This window comes from Echinops telfairi, unplaced genomic scaffold (assembly GCF_000313985.2).
Source record: "Echinops telfairi isolate 266 unplaced genomic scaffold, ASM31398v2 ScPeMD7_4;HRSCAF=17, whole genome shotgun sequence".
NCBI lineage: Eukaryota > Metazoa > Chordata > Mammalia > Afrosoricida > Tenrecidae > Echinops > Echinops telfairi.
The window spans coordinates 39,170,097-39,182,316 of NW_022103900.1; the positions used below are offsets into that span (position 1 = coordinate 39,170,097).

The window sequence follows — 12,220 nt, forward strand, 5'->3', positions numbered from 1 at the left end:
CAATAAAATGATTTAAAAAACCCACAAACAAAACAAAAAATACAATTCCTCCTGTTGACCCCCCCCCAACCATAAAATAATTTTTGTTGCTATTTCAGAACTATAATTTTGCTACTGTTACGAATCGGGCAACCCCTGTCAAAGGATCATTTGACCCCCCAAAGGGGTCATGACCCACAGGTTGAGGACCACTGATTTAAAGTATTGATGATGATTTGATTCAAACAGGAGCTTCTACTTTGTGCTACTTCCCATTCTGATACTTCCTCATCATGATTTGAATTTATACTTCACAAATTGTCTTGTCTTAAGGTTATTTCAACAAATGCTGAAGCACATTTTCTGAAGTACAGAAAATCCAAGAGTCCACAAGAAAACGGTGGAGCTAGTAAAGAAATTTAGTAGATTTATAGAGTATAAGGTCAACAAACATGTTATCAATTGGGTTTCTACACACCAGTAATGAGAAATCTGAAAGGGAAATTTGGGTAAGAGGTTCTTTTACAATAGCATCTGTAAGAAAATTACTGAAGAATTAATGTAACCAGGGCTGTGAACAAAGAAAAACTGTAAGATGCTGCTGAAAGAGATTAAAGAAAAAAAAATTAAAGGATGTCTCATGCACACAGATTGAAGAATGAATAGTTAAGAGGTCAATTCTACCAAAATCAATCTATGGATTTAACATAATCCTAATAAAATTACAACAGTCTTCTTTAGTGGTATAGAAAAAATAATCCTCAACTTTATATGGAAACAACAAGAAGCCCTGAATAGCTAACACAATGCAGAAAAGGAACAAATTAGGAAGCTTTAACCTTCCTTATTTTACAACATAGTGTACAGCCATAGTCATCAGAAAAGTCAGGTACTAATGTAACTAGCTATACAGACCAATGGAATAACTTACACATCTATGGTCAAGGATTTTTGACAAGGGTTCTAAGTTGATTCAGTGAGGAAAGAGCAGCGTCAATACATGGTACAAGGGAAGAGAAACAGGGTCCATGACTCATATACTTGAACACAACTCCAAAATGGATTAAGGACCTAAATGTGAAAACTAAAACCATAAATTGTTTAGATGAAAAGGCAGGGGCAACACTGTTAGGCCTAGCTTTGTTATGGCCAACAATGGATTACCTAATAACAAAAGCACAAAGAGAAGACAAAATAAATCAACTGTATTAAAAAAATAAAAACCTTTATTATTTGTTAAAAAGACTGCCAAAACCAGTGAAAAGATAAAATATGAACTCGGAGTATCTTTGGAAACCATTTATCCAGCAAGAATCTAATAATCAATATATATATAAAACTTCAATGACTAAAAGATAAATTTTCTAATCATAAAATGGACAAAAGACTGGGATATTTTTCATTAAAATGGACAAATGGTTTGCAAACACATGAAAAGATGCTCAGTGTCATTAGTCATCAGAGATGCCAATCAAATTCTCACTAACAGGATGCTTAAGATAAATAGAAAATAAAAAATGTTAGCAAAAGTGTGGAAAAACTGAAATCCTTTGAAGACGCCCTGGTGGCACTGTGAGTGAGGTGGTAGGCTGTTACCTGAAAATTCTGCAGTTCAAAGCCACCAGAGCGTCACCCAAAGAAAATAGGTTTCAGTAGAGCTTCCGTACAAATGCGCTTTACACAATTGATGTGTGTATGGATTGTGATAAGAGTTATATGAGCCCCTGATAAAATGATTAAAAAAAAAAAAGAACAGACCACAAAGAAGAAATAGGTTGCTACTAAGAGCAGAAAATGGTCAAATACTAAAAATCTCATGAATTGCAGCAGAATATTCTCAGATATAGTGCGAGAAGATGAACCTCTTGGTTCAGAAGGAACTCAAATTATAACTAAGGAAACACTGCTTTCTCAGAGCAGAATCAACCATAACGACTCGGAAGAAGAGCCTTCAGGACCTTCATTTGCTGATGGATTACTACTAAGAATGAGAAGAAACAGCTGCAACTATCAATAACCAGATCCTGAATATATAAATTAGGAATCTCAGAAAACTGAAAGTTGTCTAAATTAAACAGCCTGAGTAAGGATAGATATCATCGGCATTAGTGAGCAAAAATGGACTGGTATTGGACATTTTGAGTCAGAATGATGTCACATTCATTGTCAAAAAGAACCTTTTAAGATGTATCTTGAAGTACCAATGCTGTTGGTGATAGGATACTATCTATCCACATAGAAGGAAATACAACTATTATTCAAATTTATGCACCAATCACTAAAGCAAGTGAGAAATTGAAAAAATTTACCAATTTCTTCAGTCTGAAATTGATCAAACATGCCATCCAGATGCAGTGATAATCACTGGTGATTGGAATGCCAACACTGGAAACGAGGAAGGAACGGTAGTTGGAAAATATGGTCTTGGTGATAGAAATTAGGTTGGAGATCACATGGTACAATTTTGTAAGACCAATGACTTCTTTATTGCAAATACATTTTATCAACACAAATAACAATATACGTGGACTTCTCCAGATGAAATACACACAAATAAAATGGGCTACTGTTGTGGAAAGAGGCACTGGAGAAACTCAGTATTACCAGCTCAACTGAGGCTAAATGTGACTGTGTAATAGATTATCAATTGCTGAACTATAAGTTCAGGTTGAGGCTAAAGAAAATTAAAACCAGTCCAAGAGTACTAAAATACAAGCTTAAGTACTATATCCCATCTAAATTCTGGGAACCCTCAAGAAAAGATCTGATGTACTGAATCCTACTGACAGAAGATCTGATGAGCTATGGAAGGACATCAAGATCATACATGAAGAAAACAAAAGGTCATGCAAAAAAAAAAAAAAAAGAAGAAGAAGAAGAGACTCTGAAACCTACACTTAATTGTAGAGTGGCTAAAGCAAATGGAAGAAAGGATGAAGTCAAAGAGCTGAATAGAAAAATTTAAAAGGCAGCTAGAGAAGACAAAGTTAAATATTATAATAAAATGTGGAAAGATCTAATAGAGTTAGAAATCCAATAAAGGAAGAACAGGTTCAGTGTATCTTAAACTAAAAGAATTAAAGAAAAAATTCAAGCTTTGAGTCTTCATACTGAAAGCTTCTATAGACAAAATAATGAACAATGCAGGAAGCATGAAAAGAAGATAAAATGAATAGTCACTCTAACAACAAAAAAACTGGTTGAAATTCAGCTATTTTAAGAGGTGGCATATGATCAAGAACCAAAGGTACTGAAGGAAGAAGTCTAAGCTGCACTGCAGGCATTAGAAGAAGAAAAAACCCCAAAGTGCCAGTATTGATGCAATACGAATTGAAATGTTTCAAGAAGCTGATAAAGCACTCACTCATCTATGTGAAGACATTTGTAAGATAGCTACTGGCTAAATGACTATTTGTGCATATGTTTCAAAGAAAGGTGACCCAAAAGAATGGGAAAACTACAGAACAATATCACATGGAAGTAAAATTTCCTGAAGATCATGCAACAAGTGTTACAGCAGTACACTGAGAGGGAGCTGCCCAAAATCAGGCTGGATTCTTAAGAGGATATGAATCTTGATTGCAGCAGACTATCAAAGATATTTACTTGTTCTTTATTGATTATGTGAAGGCATTCATCTGTGTGGATTACAAATTATGGATAGTCTTAAGAATGGGAATCCCAGAACACTTCATTGTCCTCATGCAGAAGCTGTACATGGACCAGGAGGCAATTGTGCGACCAGAACAAGAAAACACTGCATGGTTTCAAATCAGGAAAGGTGTGCATCAGGGTCACATCCTCTCACCATATTTACTTAATCTGTAAAATGAGCAAATAATCATAGAAGCTGAATTATACGAAGAGTGTGACATTATGACTGTAGGAAGGCTTAACCACCTTCATATGCAGGTGACACAACCTTGCTTGCTGAAAGTGAGGGGGACTTGAAACACCTGCTGATGAAGATCAAGGATTGCAGCCTCCAATATGGATTACAACTTATTGTACAGAAATGTGAAAGTTGTGTGATAATTGGCCTAATAATGTGTTCAACACTTCTGTTCTGCCTCTTAGTTCTTTGTACGGTGACTGGAGTTTTTAGAAGGTTATAATTGGCCATTGAAGACAAAACGAGTGGCCTCTAACAAAGGAAGAAAGCCAGGGTCACGAAGAGCATATGAAATGTGTGCTGAGTTGTTTCCATGCACCAGTGCAGCTTTGCCTTAAGACTAGAAGAACTGGATGGTGGTCAATCTTTTGATCATAGTCTATAAAAGAGTTCTGGGTATAAAGGAGAAAATAAAGAACAGAATTTCAAATACTCATGGACTCCAGCCACTTTGGAGCCATGAAGGCTAGAAAATCTCATAAACTAATGCCATGAAATAATCTTTAAACTTTATACCAAAAATATTTCCCGCAGTATTCTTAAAACCAGTTTAAATCGATTGGGGGGGGGAGTCCTCCTCGAGAATTGTGCTATTTTTAGAACTGACTGTATGGGAGCAAACTGACAGTCTTTCACCGCCGTCAAGTCAACCTGACTCATAGGGACGCCCTGTGAGTTTCCAAGACTAACTGTTTACAGGAGTAGAAAGCTCAGTCTTTCTCCCTCAGAGCTGCTGGTGGTTTCAAACTGCTGACCACGTGGATCGCAGCCCAATGCATAACCGCTGCACCACCAGGGCTCCAAAACAACATTTGGAAATATTAAAAGGGCATCTTGGGGAATAGTTCGTTTATGTTCTCAGAGAAGGCAGGGTAGGAACGGTTGCGTCATTCAAAGGATGTTATACAGTGCACAGCAAAAGACATTGCTTTGCGATGTTGATTATAACCAAAGGGCAGAAACACAGAGCATGAGGCAGCATCCTGGTGTGGACAAAGTACAGTAAATGTCACTGCAGTTTAGGCATCAGAGTGGTTCTGTAACTTTAGGTACGCGAAGCCAACAACACGAGGCCACCCAAAGGAGGAGTAACGTGGTCACTACAGAGCAACATTTGACCAAAAGTCACTCTGGGTAGATCAGATCTCTGCAAGCTTTTACCATACAGTAGATGTAACAAAAAAGTTGAAAATAAAATCTAGTGGTATTGGTATGCACAATTGAGATCTCTCTTGAATAAAATGATTATATTAAAATAAAAACCCTTGCATTTTTTTATCACTGAGTTAACGAAATAAAAGATGATACCTTGCTCATCAATGCCTAAAAAGGGCAATAATGCTAGAAGGCTGGAGTAACTAAAAACAAACACTGACCAATATTTCGAGGTAATGACCAATGTGTATCCTTCAAAGTACAAACTACTCTTTCCCCTTTATTTTTGTTAAGAATAAGAAGGCAACAAATAAATTCCGGAACTTTCATCAGGTTAAAAGTGTAAGCAAATCAAAATGGCAGCAGCAAACAGTAACAATTATTGGTCAAACCAAAAACTGTGATTTAAAACAAACAACTTCTATTTTAAAGTCAAATGAGAGTTAGTCTCCTAAGCATATCTGAATTCCTGAATTTTCTTCCACGAATCCTCCTTTTCTTTAAGCATTACCTGTGATTAAAATATTCGCTTAGAACAGCGGTTCTCAACCTGTGGCTCGTGACCCCTTTGACGACCCTTTCCCAGGGGTTGCCCAATTCATAAGAGTAGCAAAATTACAGTTATGAAGTAGCAATGAGAATAATTTTATGGTTGGGGGTGGGTCACCACAACATAAGGAACATACCGTATTAAAGGGTCGCGGCATTCGGAAGGCTGAGAACCACTGCCTTAGAATGAATCAACTTTCAGTATTTGAAGCATTAAAAAATTAATAAAAACATTAAAAAGTATTGTTCTGGGTGGCAAATACTCTATTATGTACCATAATTTATACAAATAAAAATTTTTAACTTGTGCAAACCCCTTGCATGATAGTTTCCTATGAACTCTATATGCATTACTGCAGGGAAGGAAAGAAATATGTATGTTATGATATGTTACGCCTTAATTGGACTAGTAAAGCGTGAGAGAAGGGAATACTATACTTGTGTCATGGATGAGCTGAAGACTACCTGCTCATTTAAAAAATATTCTTTTCAGTTCCTTGCCTCCCAAAGGAGTTCCAATTTCACTCGAATGGTTTGAGAACCGCATTTAAATAAACTCAAATGCAACGGGGGTGGGGGGGAATGGGGGAAGGCCCAGATGTCATGGCGTGACAATACTGATGAATCTGGCATGAAATTCTCATGTTAACAAAGAACTCCTTTTGGTGGATAAGTTCTACTACTGTAAGTGCATATAAACACTGTAAAGAAGAAAAAGGGGAGGGGGGAGATAAAACTAAGAGCTTTTCACAAAAGATGAGAGAATAACATCGGTATCAGCTGCTAAATAGCCCAGAAAAACCTTCTTCAGTGTAATTAATATCACCAAGATTGTTTGGGGTCTGCTTTTTCAGTTACAGAACTCTTTTACCACAGAAGGAAAAGAAAATGAAAGGGAACAAAAGTTTTCCTTTCAATGGCCCAAGCAAGAATCTCATTCAATTAATAAAACTAACTTTTGAGTTCTTCCCCTAAAACGGAATGCTTCTTAAGGGAGACCACAAGAGCATCAAAATAAACAAGAATAATGAAGCTCTACTCAAAATGGCACATCATTTTATGCTCAGTCAAAAAAAACTAAGTTTTGAAAATGTCTATATTAAGCATGCCTAGAAAATATAGCTTAACAAATAACCAATAAAATCCATAAAATGGACACAGAAGGATCTTCTGCAAAGGAAGATACTGTTAATAAAGAAAATAATGATTCCTTTGGATGTAACTGAATAATTGAAACATAATGAAGATAAAGAAATGTAAAGAAACAGAATACTTTCAATTCAACAAGGTAAAAAACATTTTAGGGCTTTTATAAAGTAATCTCTCTCATATAGTTTCCCAAATTAGTATTTATTCTGTCATCTTGAGATGGGTAGCCACTATACCACCAGGGCTCCCCGTCATCTCGTGTACTCAAGAGGTACTTCTTAGTGGACCCTTCAAGAAAAAGCTTCACATATAATACTACCATATCTTATTTATACTTTAATATTAAGCTATCTAAGAACTGAAATACCAATCTACCTTTGGAAAGTATAAAATAATTCTAAACTTCTTAGAAAAGGTCACTAACAGAGCAAATTAGTTTGCAGGGTAACATTTCACCCACCAGCAGAACAATTCAGAGTTCTCTTACCCGAGAAGGCAATTTGGTCTGTGGAGATTTAGTTTGTTAAAAGGGAAGCAGGATCCCTCTCCCTATGGTAAGAAATTCCTTGTAAGCCTGTTAATCATTCAAGTCTGAGCCTGTTGCAAAATCTGTTTATTATTTAAGGAAGCTCTTAATTCAAGAAAGGGGAAACAGGGCCACTTAGATAAGCAATAGCGTCAGAAACCTTATGGGGTACCCGTCTGACAGCCTCTGCATAAGGAAGATATCAACTGATGGTCTAATAATCGCTTGGGGAAATGTATACTGCTTCCAGTGAATCTTGTTCCCTTTTGTCCCATTGCTTGAAAGTCCTCCGATAATTGTAAAACCTGTTAATTAACTCCTGAGACTATTGTAAAGCCTGTTTCCGTTTTAAGGTATATATAACTTGCTGGACGACCTTGATTGAATTTTTCAACAGTTTGGAGGTAGAAACCCCAATTTCCTTCTGTCAGCGCCTGCAGGAATAAACTTAACAAAACCAAACCAAACTCATTACCGTTGAGTAGATGCCAACTCACAGCGACCCCTGGTGGGTTGCCCAGACCATAATTGCTTCCAGGAATGGAAAGCCCAGTCTTTCTCCCTTGGACCAGCTGGTGGTTTCGGATAGCCGACCATGCCGATCATTGCAGCCTAATGCATAAGCACTACTACACCACTGGGGCTCATACAGGAATAAACTCAGAATTTCTCAAATCAACCTAGTCTGTGTCTTTGGCTAAACAGTTCCAGGCTCTCCTGGACCCCTTGACAGCCTGCAAAACTCCCAAAAAGTATATTCAAAGGAATGAACACAAGTGAGTCAACGGTTCAGTCCTGCTAGTGGTATAAATGAAGTAATTGGGAAGTTATTTCTATGTGTTCTACTTACTATTCCTAAAGCTGAATGAACAACAACTCATCTGAGAAGTATTTAACAATATGAAATTAGGAACTTTGGAAATGTTTTACACCTGGAAGTTAGGCCTATCAAATTGTTGGCCTTTGAAGAGAACAAAAGACCATTACTTTACATTTATCATATATAATTTTATATATGACTCAGATTATATCAAAGTGTAAATTTGAGATTTGTTCATTGTGAGCCTACTATAGCTATTAGTCAGGCTTTCGCCAAAATAGCTTAGTAATTTCCTGGCAAGAACATGCAAATAGCCATTTTTACACTTAACATCATCTAAAAATGTCCAGGGTTCACCTCTTACCATTTGGATTAGTTTGGGCAAATAACTTAATCTTTGCTTAATCTGTTTTTACTGTACACTGCTGTAATTAAATGAGTTAACAGTTTAAAATTTTAATAAAATGCCCAACAGTAAGCACATGTTAAGCTATTATTACTAAAATCGGAAAACAGCTATGAAAAGTATTTACACTTTATCAAAGATATTAGAGCATTTTAGGATTTAAGGTTATTGTGAAGTATAATTAATATTCTGATTAAACAGAGAAAGGTATTCAAACAATTCAAAAACTTACTTTATGGCTGCATAATAAAATGTCCCAAACCAAACACCAGAAGTTATTAGGTGTACTGGAATCAAAACCTTTCCATACTGTCTAAATGTTTTCTTAAATCGCTGATATAGACTAATAGATTTGTCTTGTAATGGATCAAGTTCTTCCTTTTTTCCTGTGGGAGTTCCTTGGGATGTGGCATTGGATGATGCAACTCTCTTGGGTAAATAATCTTGCTCCCATTGTTTAAAGTGAAGAACACCAAGTAGGGATGGCTGAGACTTGAATGGCTTCCTCTCCTTTCCAATACACTGGGCAGCAGATAAGTGTAGCCATTGTTTCTGAGGGCCTTGGACCAATACTATCTTGGAGTCCGCATTATACAAGAGTAATAGTCCTCTTATGCTTTGACAGTATCCAAAAAGACCAGCTTTAGGTGGTCTCAAGGGTGTCCGCTGGACCAGCCCAGTTACAGTCCGTAGTACGTTCCACTGCATTTTGAAGAATGGTGATCGATGGGTTTCAGCTTCTACAGAGACTATATTTAAAAAATAAACAAACAAAAAACATTATGTTTCCTTCCTAAAAAAAAAAAATCAATTAAAAATAAAAGACATCCAAGGAAAGAATGCTACTAAATTCTCAAAACTTAATATTAGGGTCACATAGTTCTAAAAATTTCATTAAAATACATGGTTTCAATTTTATAACCAAAAAATATGCAACCCAAGTTTCTTACTGCAGTTAGCCTAATTTACATCATGCTTTCCCTGTTCCCCATGAGAGTGCCTTTGGAGTTTTAAAAATGTGCTGCATTGCTCATTGGCAAACATGATGTTTCCTGAAAAAGCCTCGAACCATCCCAAGGAAAGCAAATTCCTGCTTTGTGGTTAGTCAACAGAGACATCCTCATAGTGGCCTCCGACTTAAAGAGCCTTACTTTTTCTGTCTGCTTGTTTAGTGAACTGCACCCATAGTTATCCTGAAACCTGAGTGAATGTAAAACATCTGTATGTGACTCCCCTAGGGTGTGAATTCAAAAGCATATAATCTCTATGTATTCATTCTGATTTCAATGGGGATGCCATCACGAGCCCTGGTGACATAGTTACACTTCTGGCTGCTAATTGCAAGGTTAGCAGTTTGAAATCACCAGCTGATCCTTGGGAGAAAGATAAGGCTTTCTGGTAAAGAGTTACTGTATTTCAAAACAACAGGTGCAGCCTACCCTGTCCTATAGGGTTGCTAGGGGTCAAAACTGAACCAATGATAGTTTGGTTTGGTTTTGCCACCAAGAAAACCTGCCTTGCTGTAGTTCTTCCATCTGCGCCACCTAATCAACGTCTTTTCTAACTTGGAGCAAGTGAATTGTCTCTGCTGCTTCAGGGCACAAATCCTTACTTGTGATGTCAAAATGATACAGTAAATCAGATTGGCAAACATCATGGAGGATAATTTTTAAAGGGTTTTTTGGATTGAAAACAAGGTTATTTGTAGGACATCTATTAGTCAACAAAAAACTGAGAGGCAGGAAGGTTAGGGAAAAGGGGTTGTCACTCAAAGCTATGGGAAACGACAATCTCAGTACAGGCCAGTTACCTCAGACACACACTTATGCACACCCAAAGCCTGGACATACGCAGTCGGGACTAGTCAGTCACATGTACACTTACACACACAGCCAATTACCTCCAAGTGAATACAGCCTATTCTTGTCTCTGAGAATACACTATAAAAACATTACTTTAGCACATAAAAGTTTACTTTAACTTACTATCTTGCTTCTGCCATGTGAATTCTTTCCAGATTGAGAAGCAAGAACTGAGGAAAAGCATCCTGTAACCTTACACATTCTGTGTGGCAAAGTGGAAATAGCAACTGGGAGCAAAAGACCTGGAATCTGTATGGATTGAGGACATGTGAGAAAACACCGTTCAGACTACAAGTCTACGATGAGAATAAGGCACCAGCAACAGTCTGAAAGTGGAATTAAGAAAACGATTCCTTTTATAAAATTATCCCAAACAAAACCCCAAAACCTAGGAAATGAGCAAATTTAGGAGCTGTGGTGGCATGATGATGACACATTGGGCTTGTCAGCAGTTCAAAACCACCAGCGGCCTTTCCAGAGAAAGATGAGGCTTTCTATTCTCGTGAACAGTTACAGTCTCAGAAACTAAAGGGTCAGTTGTACTCTGTGCTAGAGGGTCACTATGAGCCTACACTGACTCATGGCAGTGAGCGATTTAGGAGCAAATTTAAAAGGAGGTGAAATAATTGTACACTCAAAAATATAAAACGTTGAAGACCTAAATGATTAGAAAGATAACCTCTTTTTGTGGATTGGAAGACTCCCTATCATTACAATGTCAGTATTATCCAAAAGTATCTAGACATCAATGTAATCCTGATCAAAAGTTCAAACAGTCTTCTTTGCAGAAATGGAAGAGCCAATCCTAAAATACATTATGGAATTGCAAAGGACTATGAATAGCCAAAAATATCTTGGAAGAACCATGTAGCAAGACTCAAATCATACTGTAAAGCTACATGAATTAACATAGCATGGTTCTGGTTTGGTGTTGAGTGCCACTGAGCCAGCTCTATAGCGACTCCCATGTACGAAAGAACCATGAAATGCACCATCTTCATGATTAATGTGATATTTGAGCCCATTGTTACAGCCACTGCATCGATCCACCCCGTTGCAGGTTTCATTTTTTTTCTGACCCTCTATTTTAACAAGCATACTGTCTCTGGTCATTTGTCATGCGCTGGTGGCTTGTGTGTTGCTTTGATGCTAGAAGATCGGTCACTGGTAGTTCAAAGACTATCAGGGTCACCCAAAGTGAACAAGTTTCAGCAGAACACAAAGAAGGAAGAGGCTGCTCACTGGAGAGGAATTAGTTGCTGAAAACCTCTGAACAGCAGAACGCTGTCAGAGATCGTACCAGAAGATGAGTCTGTCAAGTCATTCAAAGTAAGACTGAGGAAAAGCTGCCTTCTCAAAGTAGAGTCAACCACAATGACGTGAAAGGAACAAAGCCTTTAAGACCTTCATCTGCTGATGGGGCATGACGCAAAATACTAAACCGCTGCAAACATCTACTAATAACTGGAACTTAGCATGTGTGGAGAATAAATCTAGGAAAATCAGGAGTCATTAAAAATGTGATGGAAAGACTAAAGATGGACATCCTAGGCATTAGTGAGCTGAACTGGGACTAGTATTGGCCAGTTTGAATCAGGAAAATCATGTGGTTTATTATATTGGGAATGAAGTCAACTCGTCACCCAAAAAGGAAGTCTCAAGATTTATCTTTAAGTACAACGCTGTCTGAGATAGAATACCTATCAGTGTACAAGGAAATCCAGTCAATATAAATACTATTCAAATTTACACATGCACCATTAAACCCAGTGATACAGAAAGTAAGGCTTTTTTGGTCTTTGTTTGGAAATAATTTTATTTTAGTCATTTTATCGGGAGTATTACGCTTATCACAACCCATCCATCCATCCATCCATCCATC

At 37.3% G+C, this 12,220-nt stretch overlaps 1 protein-coding gene across 1 annotated transcript in view; it reads right to left on the reverse strand.

The window, feature by feature from the left end:
- Nucleotides 1-12,220, reverse strand: part of FAM210A (family with sequence similarity 210 member A) — a 57,426-nt gene that overhangs the window by 22,030 nt on the left and 23,176 nt on the right. The window contains exon 2 of the mRNA XM_004703845.2: nucleotides 8,709-9,225. Coding sequence (XP_004703902.1) covers nucleotides 8,709-9,184 — 476 coding nt within the window. The 5' untranslated portion in view covers nucleotides 9,185-9,225. The remainder of the gene's footprint in view (nucleotides 1-8,708; nucleotides 9,226-12,220) is intronic.